General features: G+C 46.1%; 1 protein-coding gene across 1 annotated transcript in view; it reads left to right on the top strand.

The window, feature by feature from the left end:
- LOC146194023 (neprilysin-1-like) overlaps nt 1-23,304 on the top strand; it is a 77,378-nt gene extending 54,074 nt beyond the window's left edge. The window contains exons 9-11 of the mRNA XM_084600674.1: nt 5,367-5,654; nt 8,830-9,138; nt 23,092-23,304. Of these exons, the coding sequence (XP_084456800.1) occupies nt 5,367-5,654; nt 8,830-9,138; nt 23,092-23,304 (810 nt within the window). The remainder of the gene's footprint in view (nt 1-5,366; nt 5,655-8,829; nt 9,139-23,091) is intronic.
- Nucleotides 23,305-23,974: the final 670 nt, after the last annotated feature.

Here is a 23,974-nt window from a genome sequence, read left to right as displayed (position 1 = left end):
GTCAATCCCATCAAATGACATTTGTTTTATGTAACGTCATCTTTTCTACGCGCTGCTATATGACAAAACTAATGCCATTCGCAACGTGATTAATACACAACTGCTGATGCGCTTTTACTATGTTGCGAACGTGACTGCGCTGTGAACGAAAGCAGGCTTTAAATTCATATTCTTGTCTCTTATGCCTCGCAATCGACATGTTGATTACGACTATCCATTACGAAGTAATCGGCTGTGTGGGCAGTATTTGTCTGCGCAAGGTTATAAAAGATGCGCGCGTCGGCACCCGGACGAGAAAAGCACACGAGTTGGCCATGCAGACTAAACCAAGTGTCAACGAAAGCACTAAAATAGGCAGTAGCAACAAATGGTATACCTTTTGTATTATGAGTGTTCAACACAAATACGCCCACTTGAAATAGCACAATTTCATTTATAACTCACTTCAGGCACAGAGCAACGCTAGTCTTATTTAATTTCATAGGTTGCTCATTCCTAGGTTACTATTAAGTGAATTACTATTAGCATGAAACAGATACTAGTTACGACTGTCAAAGTTACAGCGATAACTGGAATCATTTGAATGCTTGGCGAGGTTTGGTTTCTGTTACTTGTTTATTTATTCATATCCGGTACCCGTAAGGCCCTCTTGCAAAGGCATTACGTAGGGGAGGGATGGCTAACACTTGTATGTATGCGAGCACATACAACAGAAATCCAGCAATGAAATTTGATAACTGAAATGCACACGACACGCTTGATACCTAAATATAGCGAAAAATCACAAACCTTTGCAATAGTTATATTATTAAGCTATTATACAGCGTTTCGTTCTAAAAGACGTTGAAATGATAAGTTTCCTTCAGTAGCAATGTGGGATGGCAGGTTATTCCAGTCTATTATTGTGTGCGACATGAATGAGTGGCAAGTCGTGCGTTGTGTTTTATTATTTGGAGTGTGGCGTGGTAAAAGTGAAAGGAGCTGCAAAACAAAGTCGTCGTGGAGTGTGGAATGATGATGTTTTAGGCTAGAAAAATGACGTCGACCCGGCACGTTGTTGGACAGTCCTAAAGCGTGGATAATCGGAAAAGGTGAAGAGCGGTTTTGCAGGGATGCAATGTTCTTTATGAGGCATGCTTCTTCAGGAAACATGCGGCAGACGCGTTTCACCTTTGGGACAGATATGTGCAATATAAGCAAGTATCTTTAACAGTTAGGGTGGGTGCTTGAGGTTACGTTTAAAAAGACCGAGTACGTGGTTAGCTGATTCTAAGAAGTTGGTTGTAAGGTAATGCCATGCCAAGTCACATTTAAAATGAGCTACATGATACTTGTAAGCTGTGATAAGTTCTACGCTAGCATTATTAAGGAATTAGGCTGTAGGAATTCGCATGGAACGCTTGGCAAACGACATTAGTTGTGTTTAAGATATGTTTAGAGACATTAGCCAGGAGGAACACCAAGCAATGGCTGCATCAAGATTACTTTGCAGGGAAAGTCGGTCAACGCCATTAGTAACATTACAATGTATAACACAGTCATCTGCCAAGTACCTAATCCCTAGAGGAGACAGACTTGGGAAGATCGTTAATCACTATTCAGAAGAGCAGGAGACCAAGTACGCTGTCCTGGGGGACTCCAGGTGCTACAAGGACAGTAGGCCTAATGTCCTTGGCACATGTGAATTGTTCTCTTCTGTAGAGAAACTCGTTTATCCAGGCAGGTGAATATCTAATCATTTTAACTTCATTAGAAGCCTGTGATGAGGAACGCGATCAAAAGCTTTAGAAAAGTCGAGGAAGAAGCATCAATCTGTAATACTGCATCTACTGCGGAGAATGTGTCAGATGAATAGCCCATGCGGAAAAGTGCTAGTATTTGAAATGATATCTTGCTTCTCAAGGTAATTAATGACTTGGGTATGTATGACGTGCTCAAGGAGTTAGTAGATGTTGATGGCCAATTAGATAGGACAAAAGGTATGTAGTGCGATCGCCAGATTTGAAAATATGGATTACTTTCGCTGCCTATAATTCATTAGAAACTGTGCTAGATGATAATAGACGTGTTTTTAGGTATCCTGTTATTAATACCTAGGTGGTGAGCGCTAGTTGTAGTTTTAGGGACAGGACACGGACGCCAGGTTCACTAATGTGAATTTCTGGCTTATGGGCAGTGGAAAGTGACTGTAAATGGGAGAGGAAGTAATGTATTCATAACTGAGTGATGAGAATGCGTCACTGAGAAGCTGCGCACAATATTTCCGTGACTAATTTTTCATCAGTATCAATTAGTGCTATTTCAGTGTGAGAACTAGGATTGATGACGCGCCAAAATCGGTGTGAATTATTCCTGATAGAAACGTCCTGACTGAAGAAATGAAGGCGAGAAGATTTAAACCGTGACTGATATTATTTATCGCAACGATTATGCTCGTTCCAGGATGACAGGAGGTCTGTCGTGGCTGCTTGGCGGTAAGAACGTTCTTATTGTTAAGACGACGAAGACGACGTGTAAATCAATAAACATTTTTAAGATATTTGATAGTGATGACAGGCACATACCTATCAACGAAGTTGGAGTTTTTAAGAGAGAGCCAGTTCTGCTCCATTAAGTGGGATGAATAATGACCCAGGAAATCTTAAAAGAATGTCTAATTCGGAGTTAATCTCACCAAAATTACCTCGATTTTTTTTTCACTGAATTCGTTCCGTGGTAGTGTTCACTGAGTGGCTTATTGATGCACCCTGTGGTAACGTCGAGATCGGCTAGATCATTTTAAAGTAATATGTCAGCACAAAATTCTGGATTATTTGTTACCACGAGGTCGAGGATGTTTTCAGTGGAGGCAGTGCTCCATGTAGGGTCAGTAGAGTTCAACAAGTGAAACATCTAAGCAGGAATGAAGGAAGAAGTTACGACCACGCAGACCTCGCATATTCCAGCGATTCCAGTGCATCATTACACTGCGGTGCATGCGCATCAACACAGATGGCTTTAGTTTTCTAAAACAAAAATGGCAGCGCAAACAACGGGGATTAAGGGTAGAAAAAACAGCTTTTCTACACTTCGTTCCCTTTGTTCGCGCTGTTATTTTTTTCAAACAGTATCACCAACTCGCCCGCCTAGCTATCTTGTTGCATCACAGCGAATACTTGCAGTAGTGCGCTTCCCGGTCACCGGAGTTAAAACATGGAGTCAATGTAAAATTGAAGTCACCGAAAATAAGGAAAATGGAGTTCGAAAAACACACAACCCAGTATTCTATAAAATGAACCAGAAAATCTCCACATATATCGGGCGGCCTGTAGAAAGCACCAATAGGAACACCGAGTTTACACCAAACACATTCAAGAAAAGTAGTAATATCGACGGGAAGAACGCACGTTTGTTTCTTTGTAGCGAAAAGGACACCACCCTCTTTTATGTTTCACGGTCAAAACGAAAAACGTTCGCATTAACTGAGAAGTATATTTTCATTCGGGATAGAGTTTCAGTTGGTATCAAAAGCGAAGTGCACGTTGAGTCGACAAGTGAAGAAAGGGCAAGCTTTGGGAAGAACACTCCGGCGTTTTTGAACAGAAATTTAATTTTTATACCAAAACTAAGCCCCTTATAATGCAAAAAATGATGATGCTACAGGAGAAGATGAGCTATTTATGGAAACCGGTTAATAAGTAGTGGAATGAATACCATGTACAGCTGGGCTGGCCGCGACATCGAATATATAAGTATCATTATTTATATGTCACCTTATTTCTTAATCGATTTAGGGAACTGAAGGACCTGGCGGCGTTTATCACAAACAGCTTGCAAATATTCATGCCCGATACTAAGATTTGTGTCTTTTATCCTGCGGCCTTTGCTTAAGGTGGCTTCAATCTCTTTCTCGTTGAAAAATTTCGCTATAATTGGCCGTTTCTTCTCCCCGTTGTTAAAAATTAGCCAACGCGATGAGCCCCAGCCATGGAAGTCACAGTGGTGCCAAGTTGATTACGGCAACAATCATGCAGAAGTCGCCCAGAACTCTCCCAACTTTCAGAAGAGTCAGTGTCGGCAATTCTGTAAAACAGGGCGTTTGACCTTCGCGTCACGTTTTATGTCATCAATTTCGCGAATTCGCAACGCTTGCTACACCGGATGCCACGAGATTATAGCAACGGCGCTGTTCGAGAGAGCGGCGGACGACGGCACTCGGACCGTTCGCTACGCCTTAGTCATCGCTAGGCCTAAACGACTTCGCATCGAAGCAGCAGCTGACGGCGTTTTGAAGCAGTAAAGCGCCTATTCGTGGAACAGGATTACCATCAACTCAATTGACTCACAGTCAACGGAAAGTGTAATTTAGGTGACACATTAACTGCGGACCTAGGACACGATATCGGATGCGCTGCGCCACGCCGGCGGCGACTGGTACGGGGGCTGTGCACCCGAAATATTCTAATATGTAGCAGTTATCGCTCATGCAGAAATTCGTTACACATACCAATCCTCAGTACAGATTATTTGCGGTGATTATTTTATGCAAGTGCGTATTATTTACGATCAACCGATTTTAGCCTGCTCTTAAGGGGGTGACGAAAGGTACCCGCCATGTCGACACCGAAGGCCGCTCATGGATACGTGTTGGCTGGTAGCGACGTTGATAGTTCTTTTTACGATGCTTATAGATATTTTTCATATACTTCGGGACCTTCTACAAAATTATGTGTAGAGTAGTATTATTACGCTTGTGGCAGTTTGTAGTTTATTTCGGATGTGTATTCTCCCGAGTCTCTGGTGTCGACATAACACATTTCTTCGTTGATCGCATTTAAATGAGTTCCACAAACTCATTCAATACCTGATGTCGTTTTCATCGAATGTCGTTATATTTACCTTGTGGTAGTAAACAATTGTCATTTTGAACGAATGTCATTCGATGGAAATGAAAATAAATTTCTTGTGTGGCAGGGGTATAAGTGTATCCGCCACCCCTTTTTGTTTTTTTCATGCGAATTATTTTACTTTTAAAAATATTATATTAGAATATATTATGCTGCACTTTTTATTTTCAATAAATTATATGATATTTAGGAACACCTGATATACCTTTATATTGCGAGTGTTTTGTTTTGTTTTCCGAGGTTACTAATAAGGCAATTACAATTACCATGCTACAGACAATAGTTACGACTGTCAAATTTACATTGATATTTAGGATAATTTGAATGCTTTGCAGGGTTTGGTTTTTGTTACCTTTAAGTGCCTCTCTTGAACAGCCTTTTAAACTTTCCTCGCATGAAGAAAATGTTTTAAGAAAACATTTTGAAAACAAAATCACTAGATGCGGGATGCTTTAAAAGGGAACTATGTTTCGTGTGCAGGAGTCCGATAGGAACAGCATGGTGCAAGCGCTGTCGAAGCTGTCTCTCCATGTCATCGCGGGCAGGGCATTTAACACGAGCAACGTCGACTACAACAAGCCGGACATTATCCTGGACGAGGGAGACAGGTTCCTGAAGGTGCTGTTGGCGGCGCTTAAGCTCCACCACAGCGTCTTGGCTGTCACACCACCCACGCGCGTTGAGATGCGCATCTCGGAGCTTGAGTTCAGAGGCATGATCGCACTCGTCCCTAGTTTGGGCTTCATTGTGGTGCCCACGATCTACCAGGTGCGTTGTGGTGCAACAGTCTGGGAGGGCAGTCTTTTCGAGAGTAAGTGCTTTGCAGAAGCATTCTTAATCAAAGGAGAAACAACTCGAGTTAATAACATTCTAGCGGAAGTCAAGAAGGAGAAATGTGCGCATGGGTGCGGCATGTGGTGCGAAGATAGGATAACCGATAGTTGGAAAGAGTGACAAATTGTATGCAAAGACAAGAAAAGCATAGCGGAAGGCGGCAGAAAGTCGGGTGGGCGGAGGACGTTAAGAAGCTTGCAGGGGTCACATGGATGCAGCTAGAACAGGACCGCGTTAATTGGAGAATTATGGGAGAGGCCTTCGCCCTGCAGTGGATATAGTCAGGTTGATAATGAATGATGATGAACTCTTCAGAGCTAGGATACTGAATTGCCAAAACCTTATTTTCTTGAGAGTAAGTTTTTCCTGGACAAAAACTACTTTTCCGAACTATTAGTTTCGTAAAGGGAACGGTACTGGTATTTGCGCTCGACTGCCTAGTCAAAATCATTATTATATCAAGGAGAAACAATTAGCGCCTGATATTCTATAATGCCACAACAATTATGTTTTAAAGCGAGATCTTCCCTTGGTGAGAGATTAAATGCAAAAGAAATTTATTGCAAGCCCTTCAAAAAGAACCCGCCGGGGTGGCGCAGTGGTTACGACGCTCGACTACTGTTCCCAAGAACGCGTGATCGAATCCTGGCCTCGGTAGCAGCTTTTCGGTGGAGGCGAAAAGTAAGACGTCCGTGTGCTGTGCGATGTCAGTGCACGTTAAAGAACCCCAGATGGTCGAAATTTCCGGAGTCCTCCACTACGGCGTCTCTCATAGCCTGAGTTGCTTTGGGACGTTAAACCCCACAAACCAACCAACCAACCAACCTTCAAAAAGAACGAGAGCCATTTTACATTGTTTACTCATAAAGAGTGGTGCCAGCAGAAGCATTCTTCTGAATGTGTCATTCCATTTCTGCGCACTGACGGCTTTAGAAGGCTACTATGGCTACCGACGCAGACTGGACTATCACCACGAACTCAGAGAGCACGTATAAATAATACAGTAGCCGATTAGTTCCTTACTCCACCTTCACAATTCAAAAGTGAGCAACCGGAGTTGGCAGCTCCGCCCAACTTCCTAACATCATATGCGATCTCGATAAGTCGCACAAACAACCGAAGATTCAGTGCTCGGTAATTTCAGCTGCCAGCAGCCACCTGCAAGTATCATTAGGATTTTGGTCTGGGCTAGTTGGTTCATAACTATCACGAAATAAACACAGCGCGAAGAAATAGGACACAGGAAGAAGACACATACAAGACGGCGCCAGTGCTGTCTTGTATGTGTCTTTTTCCTGTGTCCTGTTTCTTCGCGCTATGTTTATTTCGTGCAAGTACCATGGCCGTGATTTCTCGCTCTCAACGCAGACGCCGGATCTTCTGGGTAACGGAAACTTTAACGCGCTATCGCTTTAATGCTCTTATGCACATGTTTATGGCACTGAGCTTAGATTCCGATGCGTCGAGAAAATTTACTTTTAATGCTCATTCCTGCAGCTAGCCAGTGCTAGGGTTTTGGAATAGCCTACTGCTTTGAAGATAATATTGACACAACTGCAGAAAAGGGTAACATATAGTTAAATAAATTAATGATTTAAGGGGTCTAAATTTCTGGTGCATACAAAACGTTCCTTCGTGAATTTTTCCTTGCGCTAACAAGATATATATAGACTGCCACAGAAAATCACTGAAGCGTGTTTTAAAATTGATAACAAAAGATTCAAAATGCTGCAGCAGGAAGATCTGAACATATATTGATGATATCATGGTGTTGATTACTATGTGAGCAAAGTTCATTTCTAGATATTGTCCTAATTTCCTGGGCTTGAAAAGCCCTTGGTCAGTCTATGCGGGCAAAGCTGCAGCAAGAGGGTTTTTCAATGCTTTGTAACCTCGTTGCGAATGATTTAACTTAGTTTATAGTGGTTCGAAGTAAGGAAAGTTGTTCCTTTTTAGTTGATGATCAAATCCCTTTATTTAGGCTCCTCTCTGTCAGGTTAACGCGAAGTCTCTAGAAAATGCGTACAAAAGTGTTCTAAGAGAGTAGGACCATGGGCCTGAAACCGAAAATGAATTTCCACAAAGCAATGGGTCTAGACTGACCGTCGAATAACGTCAGCGCTACTGTCCGAAAACGAACTGTCCGCGCCCAGTTGAGCAAAACATGCCACTGTTAGCGACAGCTACAGCTTGTTTGATTATTTATTTGCATTACATGATCATATGAAGCTGTAAATTTTGCCCTTCTTCAAAAGCAGAACAAGTATCGATTGAGGTGCGTCCAATTACGTTACCCACGCATGATTTCCTTTAGAAATATTTTCGACAGAGGCCACAATATGTGAAGTCTTTAAACGTAATTTCAGCTCAAACAAAACACTACCCCACTACAATATCTTTCACATAAGACAAGCCAACTGAGAGGAAAGTATCACGAGAATATCAGTAATACCTGAGGAAAGGGAAAAGCGCCAGAGGTTTCCTTCAACAGTCCAAAGCAAATCAGGCGGGGGGCGAAGCCGTAGCACAGGGCTACGGAAATTTTGACCACTTGAGGTTCGTTCAGCGGCACTGATATGGTACTTTATACACAGATCCATTGCTTTTCGGCTCCACTGAAAAGCGGCAGCCGCGACCGGGATCGAACTTACGGCGTTGCGTATATCTATCAAATGCCCTAACCTCTGAGCCACTGAGGCGGTCTCGTTTTGTAATGAAAATTGCCAGCCCCACACTGTGTTACACAAACTGTCATATATCTACCTGGGAGCCTCTGTGACTGTAATCGAAGCGTAGAAGAGTTTCGCCACTGCTTGCACCCGCCGTCTTTATTCGTGAATAGCGCATGACGGAGGAGCAACTCGTTTAGAAATTAACGTAAGAAATTAGAATAAGTAATTTTCGTTTTGTCATTTCACGACTTAAATAAACACGAGCATTCGTGGTATGTTTTCACTTCTAACCCCATTCATACATTTCTGCGAAGTTAAACCTTAAAATGTAAGCTCACGAACCACGCGAGGGCATTGCCGGAAATACCAGGTAGTGTCCAGGACATTTATAAGAATGCCACTATGAACCATACATGAAGTGGCATTCTTCTGCCCAGCACGAGCCGTACCTCTATAACTACCGAGTGCCTGACTACTTCAACTACGGCACCATTGGAGGCTTGCTCGGAATGCAGCTGGTCGAGGCCGTGGGCGTCAGCGTCAGGGACGAGCGTCAGACTGCGTGGGATCCTTCAACGGCCAGCAAGCACAATGAGCTCCTCCGCTGCCTCACGGAACGGCGCAGGCACCTGGGATTCCCCGATTTCGATCCCAGCACAGCAGATAAGCAGCAGACACAGATGATGACCCTCTCAATCGGCGCCCGGATCGCCTACTCTGGCCTGAGAAAGGTCTTCCGCAAGAAGGTCAGTGCTTTGCTTGACCTTGGGTGTACCTTCGTGCTGGTTTTGAAGCCGCGAATAGTTGTCCAGGGTTGTATGGCGCAGATGTATCCTTGTCGGCATAGCTCCCGAGTTTACTGCCTGTTTAGCTAGGAGGGTCTTTCATATCGTAATCTTTAAACTTTGTATTGAAAACATTCATCAATTGTTTTGATTCTGTTTTTTATCATATGACTGGTACGCGGATTGATTGATTGTTTATTGACTGATTCAGCACGCGATTTGCTGTAGTGAGCCATAAATATGCCGTTGCAAATAGAAGACAGCTTAAATCTGTTTTAACATTTTTCTGAGAAAGTGTCACAGTGCGCATTGATTCTATTAGGTGAATTAATTTTGCGAACAAACAGAAAACTTATTTAAACTTTACCTGCACGTGTTATTTGCTGTGCTGGTACATGCTTGTAGGGTTCGTATTTCTCTCTATGAATGTGATATTTTTACCTGACAAGCAGCCGCCAGACGTGCGAAAAACATTTCTAATTGGTTTAAAGAGCTATGATGTCACAAAGAAATGAGCCCACGAAGCCCAACGTTTTTATAAAGCTAAATAATTTTGGCACGGTTCAAATGAAGCTTAAATTGGCGTGGTCGTTTCTTCAATGGGAGTATTCCAGATAATAGAAGTGTTTCAATACAATCATTTTGCTGCTTCGGTCGCTTGAACCCAAGTCGCCTGCATGCCACACGGCCAACTTACGTATACAAGGCTCCGAATGGTCGTTGGTACCAGACATGTTAGAAGAGCACCTATTAAATGCGTTGAGCTGCGTATCTATTATTGGCACGCGCATTTGTTGAGCCGATGGGGAGTGAGGGTAGCTCGCACTCGACGTCGCGTAGGCGTTTCGAGCAGCTTGTAAATGGCTCTACAATTCACGCGTGAAGAGCGCCTGGCTTTGCACGTGCTCTGCCTCACTCTATCAACTTCCCTCATCAGTGGCGGCGACCGCCCTGCAGAGACGCCCCTGGAACCCTCCTGAAGTTTCCGCCGCACCTGATCAATGACAACGCACGTCTCGGCGGAAGGGGGAGAGAATAACTGTGCTACAAAGGCTAGGTTTCTTTGCGTGCTTATCTTGGTGCGGTGCGACAGACAGACAAGACATCCGCTGTAAATCAAGTCGCGTCTCTTTGGGAATCAGCTAGTGGAGCAGTTGACTGGGGAAGTGCATCTGCTCTACTAGCGGGGTCAGCCAGCTGTTCGATCAGCCGCACATTGATGGATATATCGATAGACGGATGGGCGGACGGACGGACAGAAGAATAAGTGTGTGGGTGGGTAGTGAATAGATGTCAAGAGCGTCCCCTTTGAAATCGCGTGGTCACTCACCACCATGCTCAACCTTTCATTTTATTCTTTTTATAGGAATAGCTCTTCAACATTAACGACTTTACTATTGGATACGTGTTATCTTTAAATATCCTTGTTTCATTTCGATTTTACTTCCATGCTCCCCCTCCCTACCTTTTATCCCACAATCTTCCTAACTTCTCTTGCTAACCTCTACCGCTGATTCATTCACGCTTACTTTGTTACTTTTAAACCCCAGGTCCTCAGCTAGAGTGACTATGTCTGCATCTGCAACTGGATGGATACCGCCACACTCCAGTATATTATGTTCCATTGTTTTTGGCGCTTTACTGCAGATATCTTCCATTGTTTATGGCACTTTACTGCAGATAGAACTTCCTTGTGTAGCTTGGGTTTCTAAGACATCTTGATCTCACTTCAAATAGAAGGTCGCTGCCCCTTGAGTTGCCATAGAAGGTTTCCTTCTTAATCCGAGTTTTCCATATTTTACATTTGTCTAGGGTCAGCTTCTTTTACATTGAAGAATTCCGGTTTTTAGCCTTTGTGTTCTTTACCTGTCGTTTAATGTTCGTTATTTCTCTGTCCTACCTTCCAAGATACTTACTGGATAGTTTTCTGCTCCTCTTTAGCCACAGCCAGTCAATGCCTTCCAGTATAGGTATTTGAATACTTTAGCTACCCACCTATTTTCGTCCATTTTCGTAAGGCGTTCTTCGTACATTATTTTGCTCGGAGCCTCTCATGCATCGAAAGACCCTCAGCTCGTGTCTCCCTCTACTGCTTCGTTGGTAGTTTTGCCCTGGGCTCTAAGTTCTAACCTTCCCTCGGATTTCTGATTTATTTCTAACCTTGACTGTACTTCAGTCTTTAAGTACGAAACCGCGTACATGGTACCATTATTCCTTTTCAATTACACCTAAGGCCTTCATATCTGTTGTACCCCCCAATGCCCCGTGCTATCAATATCGCGGCATCTCTTCGTCCCTTGGCCCTGGAGGCCAGTTTTTTCATGTATACCGGACCTTCGCTTATCGATACCCCGAGGTACTTATATCTGCCGGTCTTCGTATCTCACTCTCGTGTATTATAAGATTTTTATCACTGAAATGTTTTAATCCCATCAGACCCGGCTTAATTGCGTTGAATGTAAAAGCGGCTACGTCGCATTCACGTTTTGTAAATCTTCCTCGCTATTGGCCAATAGAACAATGTACTCCGCGTACATTAGTCCCGGAAGCTTTTGTTGTACGTCCATTCCATCTAGCTTATACGAAAGATCAAAACCAAGGTTGCTTTCTAGCAGACTCTTTTCCATATTCTTCATGTAAATCACGAACGTCAGCGGCGATAGCGGACATCCTTGCCTTAAGCATTTGCATACCTCGACAGTGGACGTATTCTTAACCCCTACCATGCCGTCTCAACTTTGTTATCTCTGTATATTTGCTTTAAAAATTCAATTACTTCTTTACCGATGCCTTCAGATTCGAGTATATTCCACCGAAGTTCCCTGTTTACACTGACGTATGCATGGCTTGAGTCCAGAAATGCTAACAGCAGCTTGTTTTCTGCCCTGGCTGTTTCTGTGCATTTGGTTATTACGAAAAGGCTAACATCTAGGCACTTACCACTTCTGAACCTGCCCTGCAGTTCGCCCAGTACATTATTACTTTCACTCAATGCCGGCATTTTAGTTTCACTGCTTCCATTGCCCGCCTGTACGTAAGGTTATCGCTATCGGTCTAAATGTGTTTAATGTTCTTCCTGTCCCCTCTTCCTTTATAGGTTAAATCCTTCCTCCTAGTAGCCAGCTGTCAGGAATGTCTTTTTTCTTGTTATGACTATTTTCAATGCCTTTAACGACGTGTCCTTGCTTCTTGGACTAAGGATATTAATCAGCTTGATTGGAATGTCGTCCATCCCTTTGGCTTTGCAAACAGGAATATTTCTTTACATCTTCCTCCTGTTGCGATTTCCTAATTGTAAGCTCCTTTCCTTCATGCTGTGTAATACTGTTTCTTCATTCGATAAGATTACCCCGTCATCGCAACTTACGCAATAACTAGTGTATTATATCCCATGGCGTCATACCCCTCTGGATATTTTCCCTCGGCGTCCTGAATATGTTCTTGCTCCCTACGATTTCTCTTACCCAAGCATATGGCTCCGTAATTTCTTTGCCGTTCTTAAGTTCAGTCACGCACTTCGGTCAGTCAGCCATTTTTGAACTGTTTTATTTTTCCTGCGCACCATTATCTGCACTTCCACTTTTTATTTGTCGATAGGAGTCCCATTTTCTATCTATTTCCTCTTGAGATAGCGGTGTTTCTTAGCTTCTCTATGTGGTTTGGAAGCCATCCGTTTTTGTTCGATTTCCTGTTTAATTTCGCTATTCCATCAGCCTCGAAGAGTCCTCCTATCTTTCCACCAATTTGACTCTTTTTACTCGCCGAATAACCGTACGCGTAATTTGTGCTAACTTATAATTCCACTCCTTCAGGGTGGAGGGGGGCGGGGCTCTTCTATCGTTTCCTCAGTGCCCGATGCTATTACGTTTAGTTTGTCGGTTAAATATGCGTCTGTTCTTGGTGCTTCCTCAATTTTCCTTTTGACCAGATGTCCCATCTGTACGCTAAAACGTTTATGGTCACTCCCCAGGCTGTACTCGCCTTCCTCATCTATTTCCATCCTCGAGAGCTTATTGCAGATTTCTGGAGACATCAAGCAGTAACCAATGGTCGTTTGCCTATTCTGGAATTCTCACGTAATCTAGCCTTCACATTTCCTTCGTCTATTCACAACTGCTTACATATTTCCAGCATTAATTAAATTACAGTTGCCGTCAGTGATTCCATCCAGATCCGCAATATGTCCATTCATATCAGGCAATAACATTTTCTCGGCCCCGCCTCTAACTGTGTGATATATCCACCGAGACATTTACTAGATCCTCGTTTTCCTGCTTGCATTTGTCCCCTGTACATAAATAGGCTACTCCGAGCATTTCCTGTTTGCATTTCTCCCCAGTAGAAAAATAAATAGGCTACCCCTAGCCATACCTTTTTACCTGCTTTTTTATTTTTTATTCAAGACAATAATGCAGAACTATTGTCTTAGGGGGACGTGACTAAAGGCAGGGAAAAAACTGCCTGACAAGGTCACGCCACCCTGAGGCAAGCAGCGGTCGACACTCAAGCACAGGTCAAAGACAGATAAAATTTGTTCTTTTACAGGACAGAAGTTTCTACATACAAAAAATGTTGAGTAAACAAGTTTACAGCCAACCTACATGCATATGAAAACACACTAAAGAAAAAACATACATTATATAAAGTAGGAAAAAAAATTACGTCACATTGAGAGCAGATTTGTCACTTATAAAACGGTATTATTCCTTTAAAAATAATGATTTCACCTTTTTCTTAAAATTTTTTAATGAACGGGAGTCTGTCAATAGATCAGAATGATTGGATAGCAGTTCAATAAATCCGGTATTTGGTAGCTCAATCTTTGATATCCGTAGTTGGTCCGGGCTCGGGGCTTTACTATGAAGTTTTTTCTTAAATCATATGCACTTGTTTTTTTGTGGTATTTTGTTCCAAAGCCTGTTTCCTGAAGCCAAAACATGTTTTTTTGCAAGCTGGTTTCACCCTTTTCTGATTCGTCCTTTGGTGTATCATCGTTCCAACGCCACCACCATTGTTCTTCGTTGTTGTTCGGTTGCACCCTTCCCAAACATAGCCTTCGATAACCTGTGTTTCTTTCAGGTTCTTGATGTGTGTCTCTCACATACCATGCACGACTTCATGCTTTCTTAACAGCTGTTCTATTTCTAACCGCTTTGTTCCTCAACTGCCGCTTTTCAAGTTTATGTAATGGATAGTGGAGTAACTTCCGACGTCTTCTCGTCGGTTCGTTCGAGTTGTTCTCCAGCATGACATTTTCTGCTTCACTGCGAAACCCTGCTCTGAACTCTCGCGGACCCCTTAAAAAGCTACCGCGCGACCTACAAGGCGCCAGCCGAACTTAGCGCCCACTTTTTCCCTGAAATAGATTTCGTCTCGCTGAAATCCCTTACCCGAACCTGCTCTATGTACTTCCATTTTGATATATTGTTACGAGGCACTCTCCGTCGTAGCCGCAACAGTTGGCCATTGTGAGGTTCTTTTCTTTAAGTCTTCTGGCCACCTTATTCTGTGGCTTATTCAGAGACAGCAATCTAAATAGTCGACCAGACTGACCAAGTCAGCAACGAGTAATTTATGTACACATATGGACGGGACGAGAGTAGGACGAGCCAGTGGGACGATGACAAAACACAAATTGTCAAAACGTCACCAAGTTGTTGGATGGAGAAGCCGGTGCAGACGCTCCGGGTAGTCAGAGTTTTGCAGGGTCGGTGCAGTAGGGTCTCGGTAAGCCCAGCAGAAGGCTAGCCCACCGAACGGCGCCCAGTAGAGGCAAGAGGCCTCGAGTTGCCTTTCCACGGCCGATGCGTCAGGCCTCCCCGACGTGCCTGGGCTCAGCACGGCGCCGAACGCTCGTGCCAGTGAAGAGCTGGCGCTGTGGCACTCCCGGGCCCGACCACCGTTTCGAGCTCCTTGGACAGCCGTTCTGCTCCGTTGCTCGCCTGTTCTCTCGTGCTCGTGCCTCGCGCTCCTCGAGCCAACCTCCACGTTTTTCTCTTCTTCTTTCTCCAAACGTGATTTTCTTTCTTCGTCTTTTCTCAAATTATCATATGTTCTTCACAGCCATCAGGGACACACTCGCAGTACAACCAGAGCCTATGTAGCTTCAGCGTCGTCATTGTTCACTAGATCAGCACTTCGTCATCATCTCCGCGACTGCGTACCGTAACAATACCCCCTCGCGGAAGAAGTACAGCCCCTGTGCGTAGACTACATAGGTGAGCGCGAAATATAAGCTTTGAGACGGGCGACATGCACGACTTCTGGATGACGGTTTTGTAGGAGACTTACGGTTTACAGGCACAATCTCGTACGTAACATCGGTAAGTTGCCGCAACACGCGGTAAGGGCCCACGTAGCATAGCAGAAGTTTCTCGCACATGCCTACACGTTGGGCTGGCAGCCAAAGGAGTACAAGGAGCCAGAAGGGTAGTAGGAGCCACGGTGCTGGAGATCGTAACATTGCTTTTGAGAACGCTGAGACGCACGAAGCCGGTCTCGAGCAATATGACGGGCGGCATCAGCGCGGGAGATGGCATCAGAAGCGTAACTGCAGGATGAATCGTCAAGAGGAAGTAAGGTGTCGAAGGAAGTAGAGGGCCGCGGCCGAAGAGTGGATAAATGGAAGAGTGTCCGGCGGTATCACGCCGTGAGGAGTTATAGGCGAATTTTATTAACGGTAAAGAGACGTCCCAGTCACGGTGATGGTCAGAAATATACATTGACATCATGTCGGTCAGTGTACGATTAAGGCGCTCAGTAAGACCGCTCGTTTGTGGAAGGTAGGCCGTTGTGAGTTGTGGCGGGTAGCGCATGACTGGAGAAGGTCGCGAACAACTTTAGAAAGGAAGCAGCGACTGCGATCGGTGAGCAGTTGACGAGGAGCGCCATGAAGTAAGATGACGTCATGCAAAAGAAAGTCAGTCTGCAATTTCGGACGTACAGCAGGTGGGGATAGCTCTGGTGATGGCATACCGGGTGGCGTAATCGGTTGCTATGGCAATCGATTTGTTCCATGAAGTCGATGTGGGAAATGGCCCAAGGAGGTCGAGACAAACTCGAGAAAAGGGCTCAATCCTAACTGCGAGTGATTGCAGGGGCCCACTAGGGTGAAGGGACGGTGTCTTCCTGAGCTAAAACAGCTCACAGGTGGCGACGTAGCGCCGAACAGAGCGGCAAAAGCCAGGCCAGTAGGATCGCCGTGAACATGGTTGTATGTGCGCGACAATCTCAGGTGTCTTGCTGTAGGAGCATCGTGAAGGTGCGCAAGAACAGCAGAGCGTAGAAAAGTAGGGACATCAAGCAAAAGGTCTACACCATCTGGAGCACATTGCGTCGTTATAATGTGTCATTAAGCAGCACAAACATAGTGATGGACGAATCGGAGCTGTCGTTGCGCAGGTGATAAATAATGGAGCGTAGGGAAGGGTCACGACTCTATTCGACGCCAGTGTGGAGAAAGTCCGAGATGGACAAAACGCAGTCGTCAGCAGTATTGTCAGGAAGTTCAGGAGGGCCAACAGGGTGGCGGGACAAGCAGTCGGAGTCTTGATGTAGGCGGCCTGAGTTGTACACAGCAGTAAAGATGTATTCTTCTTAATCGCAAGGCTCAGCGACCTAAGCGGCTGGTAGTGTCCTTAAGTGAGGACCGCCAACATAAGGCATGATGGTCCGTCACTACGCTGAAGGATCGCCCAAACAAATAAGGGCGGAATTTGGTCAACACCCAAACAAGTTGAGGCATTCGCGCTTCGTAATTGAATAATTGCGCTCGGACTGAGATAGGATGGCTGGCATAGGCAGTCATACGAGAGTGGCCGTGCTGGTACTGGGCAAGGATCGCGCCAAAACCATGCCCGTTAGCGGTGGTGCGCAGTTCTGAAGGTGCAGAGGGGTCGAGTGCGCCAGGACAGGAAGAGCGGTGAGGGCGAAAATGAGCGTTGTGAAGCCCTGAGCTTGCTCACGGCACCACGAGAAATTCACGTTTTTCTACAGAAGGGAGGCAAGGGGACGTGTTAGGTTAGCAAAATTCTGAATGAAGCGACGGAATTCGGAGCAGAGCCTTGAAAACTTCGCACATCACTGGTATTACATAGTGTAGGGAACTTAATTTAAATAATTATTTCAGCCGGCGGCGAAACGAAGACCTGAGGACGGAAATTTGGGCACCAGTTTCAATGAGGGCGGTAACAGGGACACCATCTACACAGATATCTTGAAGATTGCGGCGATGAGCGAGGGTCAGGAAAAGGTTTTCTTTCCGGATTGTCAATGCAGATTCACCTCCGGGAGCTGCATTGATCAGTTTTCCGGGAGAGGGCCAGAGAAGTGAGGGGACAATGAACGGCGAAGTTGGGGAGAGCGGGAACGGCGGGTCTGGGGAGACGGCGAGCGACTGGACATGCTCGGGGATGGCGAGTTAAAGGTACGAGAGGACGTATCACGGAGAGAGTTTGGGTGTGGTCCGTAGGCGGAGCTGCGATCATGATAGTAGCGACGGCGTGGTGGCGGAACCCAACGGTTACGGCAATGACGAGAAATGTGGCCGGAACGTGACAGTTGAGGCAGATGGGTCGGGTGTCCAATGTCCGTCATTCTTCCGGGTTGCGGTAGCGGTATCGCATCGGGAAGGGCGCCGTCGGCGCCGCAGCAGCTATCTCCGGTACGGTGGGCTGGACAGATGGCTGTGCGGACGGCTGGACTGAGCTGAGGCTTACGTTCGCATTAAGGTCCACATTCGCGAATTCTTGGCGAACGATAGCTTGGATCAGTGCTATAGTAGAGTTCGCCAGCTGAGGTGTCAATGCGACGGGGCGATTGCCTCCAGCTGTCTGCGAACGATCCTGGTCAAGCTTGGCTAATGGGACGGCTGCTGCATTGTTGGCAATCCCTGGCACGAAGACATAGCAACTGTGTTTGGCAAGCGGTCGAAGCGGGGAGCAATACGACGATGTTTAGCTTGCTCAAACCGCCGACATACCTCGAGGACGGAGTCGACCGTTGTACAGTCCTTGCAAAAGAGAATGTTAAAAGCGTTGTCAGCAATTCCCTTCAAGATGTGGTCCACCGTTTCACACTCGGGCACGGCGCTGTTCACTTCGCAGCATAGAGCTAGTACGTCTTGTATGTACGACAGATATGATTCGGCCGACGATTGTGCTCGCGACGCTAGATCCTTTTTAGCGCCGAGCTTGCGCCCGATCGGCTTGCAAAAGAGATCCTGATGTTTTCTTCGCATATTTTCTATGATGTCAGATCTTCGTGCGTCTCAAACCAGACGTGCGCCGTACCAGCCAGGTTGAAAATGGTGTTCACAAGCATTAGTGTTGCGTCCCATCGGTTGTGCTTAGTGCATCACTCGTACATAGTGAGCCAGTCTTCATGTCGACGTCATCAGTGCCGCAAAAGGTGCCCGTATCATGAGGCTGCGACACGGCGACAGTGGGCGCTGGTTGTGCCGCTTTAATGGCCTGCGTCAGACTGCAGAGTGCTAGCACCAAGCTGGCGGCCACTTCGGAGATCCAGATGGTGGTATTGGTGTCGTACCCTGCACCTCCACAAAGATATTACGCGGCACACTCCATCGTAGCCGCAACAGTTCGCCGTCAAGGACACACTCGCAGGATAACCAGAGCTTAGCATCAGCGTCGTCGGTATTCACTAGCCCAGCACTTCGTCATCGTCTCCGTGAGTGCGGGCCGTAACAATGTTACCTCGAAATGCTTTTCTCGGCTAAATTTTCTAATTTTCTGGTTGCTCCGGGCAACTTCCATTTGAATCTCTGGGTTCCTTTCAAGAATCTCTGGAACTGTGAATACTAAAATCTGCATCCTTGGAGTATACTGCCCACAAACCTTTCACTCCCTGTGCCAACCTCTCTGCAACTCTTGCCCCATCAGTGTTCAAATCATTTATATGCGGCTACCCTTACTATGATATATGCTTTGCAAATTTGTCATACAGTTCGTCTATCATTTTCTGTAGCATATTGCTTAACGTCTTTCCAGGAAACACCACGATCCCAATTCAGCTACCTTCTTTCACACGTCCCTGGTATTTGGGCTGCATCTTTTCATGTTCAAGTCACCGCCGATTAAGACCAGCTGGCTACGTTTTCTCTTCCTCTCTTCTTCCAGAACCTGTTCTCGCACCCCGTTCTGGCGCTGTTTACACGGCCCTCACTAACTCCCCCAAGACACATTTCCAGGGATGCGCCCTGGTATTGTGCATGTCGCACACAGATAAATTCTCCTATTCTATGCCTTTGTGCACTGTGTCCTTATCCCGCTCCCTCCCTAGGACCTCAACCATCGCGAAGCGCTCCTCACCAAGTGGAGCGCGATTTTTGTTTTCGAAGAAAAAATTACCGACGATTACGTTACTTCCTAATGCGAAAATTGAGCGCAGCAAATAAGCTGTTTCACCTTTTCGATAGATTGTGGCAAAGAAATCGAGCAACACATGTATGCGCTATCACAGATTTTTTTTTTATTTTTCACACGTATTCATTTAACAAAGACTCTACTAACAGTTCTTGACTGTCATGAAGGAAGCTTTGTGGTCGGAGAAATAGAACGGCAGGGTCTTCTCGGCGGCGGCGATGAGCTTCTGCTTCAGCATCGCTTACACCTGGTTGCTCTCGACGGTGGCGATGAGCCTCCGCTTCGGCGGTGCGAACGGCAGGGTCTTCTCGACGGCGGCGATGAGCTTCTGCTTCAGCCTCGCTTACTGCTGGTTGCTCTCGACGGCGGCGATGCGCCTCCGCTTCGGCGGCGCGAACGGCAGGGTCTTCTCGGGGCGGTGCACATATACAGATCCGCCGCCACCGATCTGGCTCTCTGATTGCCACCGCACAGGGGTTGCATTGGAGGAGGAGCGAAGAAAGGAATTAAGTTCGAGCCGGCGCTTTGACAACCGGAGACTCGCAGGAAGAGGGGGGAGGGGGGCGGCGTGTACACCCAGCGGCAAACGATGGGGGCAGAAGCGCGCGCAGCAAGCGGACAACGCGATAAAGGAGGAGGGAAGAGATAGCAGCGACTGACTGATGCTGCTGACGCCGATAGTGAGTCAACCCCAGCTGCGGAGTTGGTTTCAGGGACAACGCCCCCGATGCCGACGCAAACAATATGATACCCTTGCTTCCGCAGCGCCAAGAACCAGATCTAACCGTGGGAAGGTGGTCACGTATTCCTCGACGTGCCGGGGCATACGTGAAATAACCGGCGCGTCGGCAACTGAAGAGCACCCTATCCGCCACACAGGAACAGGGGGGGGGGGGGGGACCCTCCTTTTTCTGCATGGCGGCGACGATGTTCAATGCAGTCACGTTATCTTGACTCTCTAGCGGCGTCAGCAGCATCCAGCGGTATCAGTCGGTCGCTGCTAGCGCTGGGGGGATGAAATGGGGGCGGAGCTGGTTACGAGGCCGACGACGACGCCGACGCCGACGCGAAACCCAGGAACGGACGCCAAAGAGCTGCGCTCTAAAAAGGTCCGCCATTTTTCTGTCCATATCGGCCTATAACTTTTCTCTCCTTCTCAGCCTATCATTTTCCGCTCTTTCCAGCTCCAGTTGTCTTTTACAGCAACCAAACGTGAAACCAGTGCGGCTTTTCTTCTCATCTATTCTTTCAAGGCGTTCGCACAGCACGCAACATGTGCACCTGGAATCGTTATCCTCCTCTTCTACCGATTTGCACTGCGTGTTGTCTGAAATAACTCACATTCTTCCCAGCAGTGCCGAACGAGTTCTAGTAACTCAGCCGCTAGGACACACGAGTAACTCCTTAGTTTACAGCTAACTATAGACGACTTAGAGGAAGTATTCAAACACTTCAAATGAGGCAGTTAGGGAAAATGGTTGTTGAAGAATACCTCAGTAATCTGCGATTTGCTGATGACATTGTCTGGCTAAGTAGCTCGGGAAATGAACTGAAAATAATTACTGATGACTTAGACAGGAATAGCAAAAAAGTAGGCTTGAAAAAAGATGACTGAGATATTGTTCAAAAGCCTCGGGAAAGAACAGCAGTTCCCAATAGGTAGCAAAGCACTGAAAGTGGTAGGCGAATATGTCTATTTGAGACAGGTAGTAACCGCTGATCTAGACCATGAAAGGGAAATAACTATGTTATGAAGATTGCGATGAAGCGCATTTGCCCGGTATTCGCATATTATCACTAGCAGCTTACCGGTATCGCTCAAGAGGAAAGTAATACCACAGTTGCAACTTACCTGTGCTCATCTATGGGGAGTAAAACGTGGGTGCTAACGAAAAGGGTTCTGTTCACGTTGAGGACAATGCAGACGGCTATGGAACGAAAAATGATAGGTGCAACGTTAGAGTTAGGAAGCGCGCATAGTGGGTCAGATAAATAACTCGAGTTAATGACATTCTTGCGGAAATCAAGAATAAGAAATGGGCACGGTCAGCGCATATATGTAGTACGTTGCGACGACAATCGATGGTCGCTTAGTTGAACAATTTGGTTTTCAATGGAAGGAAAGAGTAGAATGGGGCAGCAGAAAGTTAGAAACAAATTCGCGCACATACAGCAACGCTTACGAAAGCGGCGCCGCCCGCTGGCGCGGCGGACGACGGCACTCTCGTCGAGCGCTACTCCCTAGTCTAAATTGTTTCGCATCGAAGGCACATCCGAAGGCGCCATTTGCTCAGCGCTAGAGTAAATGGTCTCTCTAACTGCCAATCCCATTGTATCAGTAAAAGAAAGATGCAAATTTCGGTAACGCATTATCAGCGGATCCAGCGTGCAAACGATGTGCCGCGCGCCGCACCATACGGCAATGTGTTGCGTAACTCATTCGCATTGCAGTTATCAATACCACGGCATGGGTCAGAAATCCGCAAGATAGATTTTCTTCTTTTTTTTGCTTCGGCTTATTGTTGAAGTGAAGAACAGATTTTAGCACGCTCTTCTTGCGTAGGTGGAAGAAATCCACCGTATATCGTTGGCGCGGAGGGCTTGCGGGAGGCACGGCCTACCCGGCGCGCGTGGTTACTACGGCAGAGGAAGTGAAATGGGCATCATATTCGTGAGTCCGTCATGGGTACTAAGTCTACCTGGCTTACATAAAACATTTATGGGCGAAATAAATCAGGATAGACTAGAAAGCGGTGAAGCAGAAACATATCACAGCCGAACATGGACTGTAGATGCATGCTTCTCGCATACGCACTTTGCAGTTATCTTGCAATTTCTTTGATTGTTTGTGCAGTCCACGATCACGCAATGCTGTCCCGATGACACTGCCACTAAAACGGGCGCTAATAAATGTATTTAAGTCTCTCAAACGACAATATACCGAGGTGCAAGGCCGCTCTGCTATGCATGAAGCGTGCGAATTCACAACCCACTCGGTACTGCCAACAATGGGCCGACGCAAGGAATCTGGTTAGAAAGTATTTTCCTCCTCTCCTGCTTGCTCTCGGTAAAACGATCTATAGAGTGAATATCGTTACAAGGTACCATCTGGGTCAAGTATCGTCCGTAGCGTTGCAGGGGTGGCAGAGTGCAACGTCCACACTCTCATGCTGAGTAGACAGACTGCAGCCTCTAACCGCACCTAACTGCCTACTAGCGGGTCAGCACCGTGCCGAAGGATAGTACCTAGTTTATTGAGAATAAAACGGTATTCCTTTGCTTTCGTTGGTAGCAGTGGCTGTTGGCATTCTTCATATGTATCGCATATGTGTCGTTTCTATATGTCTATTGTATGAAAACCTGTTTAAGTTCGGCTTTGTTTTCACCATTCAGTTCTCTCCCCGAATTATGGTGCCAAAGTCACCCCGCCATTCCGATGACTAGGCTCATATCATATCATGCTTGTCAGTTCAACAAAACGCGTTGCGCTTCTACAGTGACCTCCAACTGCTTCTTCTACACTTACCCGCAGTCCCGCACGCTGAAGGTGTTCAACGACTACTGGCCCGAAGCAATGCACGTGTTCTTTGCCCGCTTCTGCCTGCTCTGGTGCAGCGGCAGCCAAGCGGCCGACCCTCTCACCCCGCGCGAAAAGTGCCTCCTGCCGCTCTACAACATGGAGGAGTTCAGCGAGCTCTACCACTGCGATGTCAACTCCACGGGCGGTAGCGTCTGCCCCACCTAGTCCTGCGATCGCTGGGCTCCAGTGGTTTGGCACCGCACCGGTGGACACTTTACTTTATAGATCACGTCATATTCTTGGCTACACTGAGCACTATGCAGCGGTTCAACACAGAACACTACACCACATGATGAGGTTGTTTGCAGTGTACTTCCACAGGCATCAACCAATACATTAGCTTGTACTGCACCATATTACACTACAATAACTTACAACGCTATACTGCAATCGCTATATGCGAGGCTGCTGCACACATCACTTTACAGCGCTCTATTTACCACATCACATGTAATTAGAGGAACCACAGAAGTAGACAAGGGTACGCTTCATTGCAACATACCACGTATTGCTCTCCCAAATGAAGATAGGCATCACATGCAGAACACCTAAGCCTGCATTCGCATCAATACAGAGGGATCAATGTACCACAATATGTACTTTTTGCTCTTTGAATAATTTTATAGAAGCTTATTTACATTTGCTTGGTTTATAGCGGCAACGACAGTTACATAGTTACTGGAAGTAGAGCTTAGTTAAAGGCAGCCAAAAATTTTCACCATATATTATAAACAGCAACCTGTGCTATACGCTTGCCGCAGCCTTGTAATTAAAGACGTCTTCTTTTCATACTGAACGTTTACTGTATACGCTTGCTCAGGACTGCTATGCTGTT

This window comes from Amblyomma maculatum, chromosome 4, assembly GCF_055883805.1.
Source record: "Amblyomma maculatum isolate TAMU_Amacu chromosome 4, ASM5588380v1, whole genome shotgun sequence".
Classification (NCBI taxonomy): domain Eukaryota; kingdom Metazoa; phylum Arthropoda; class Arachnida; order Ixodida; family Ixodidae; genus Amblyomma; species Amblyomma maculatum.
Note: the sequence above shows the minus strand (reverse complement) of the source record. Positions and strands in the feature narration are given on the sequence as shown.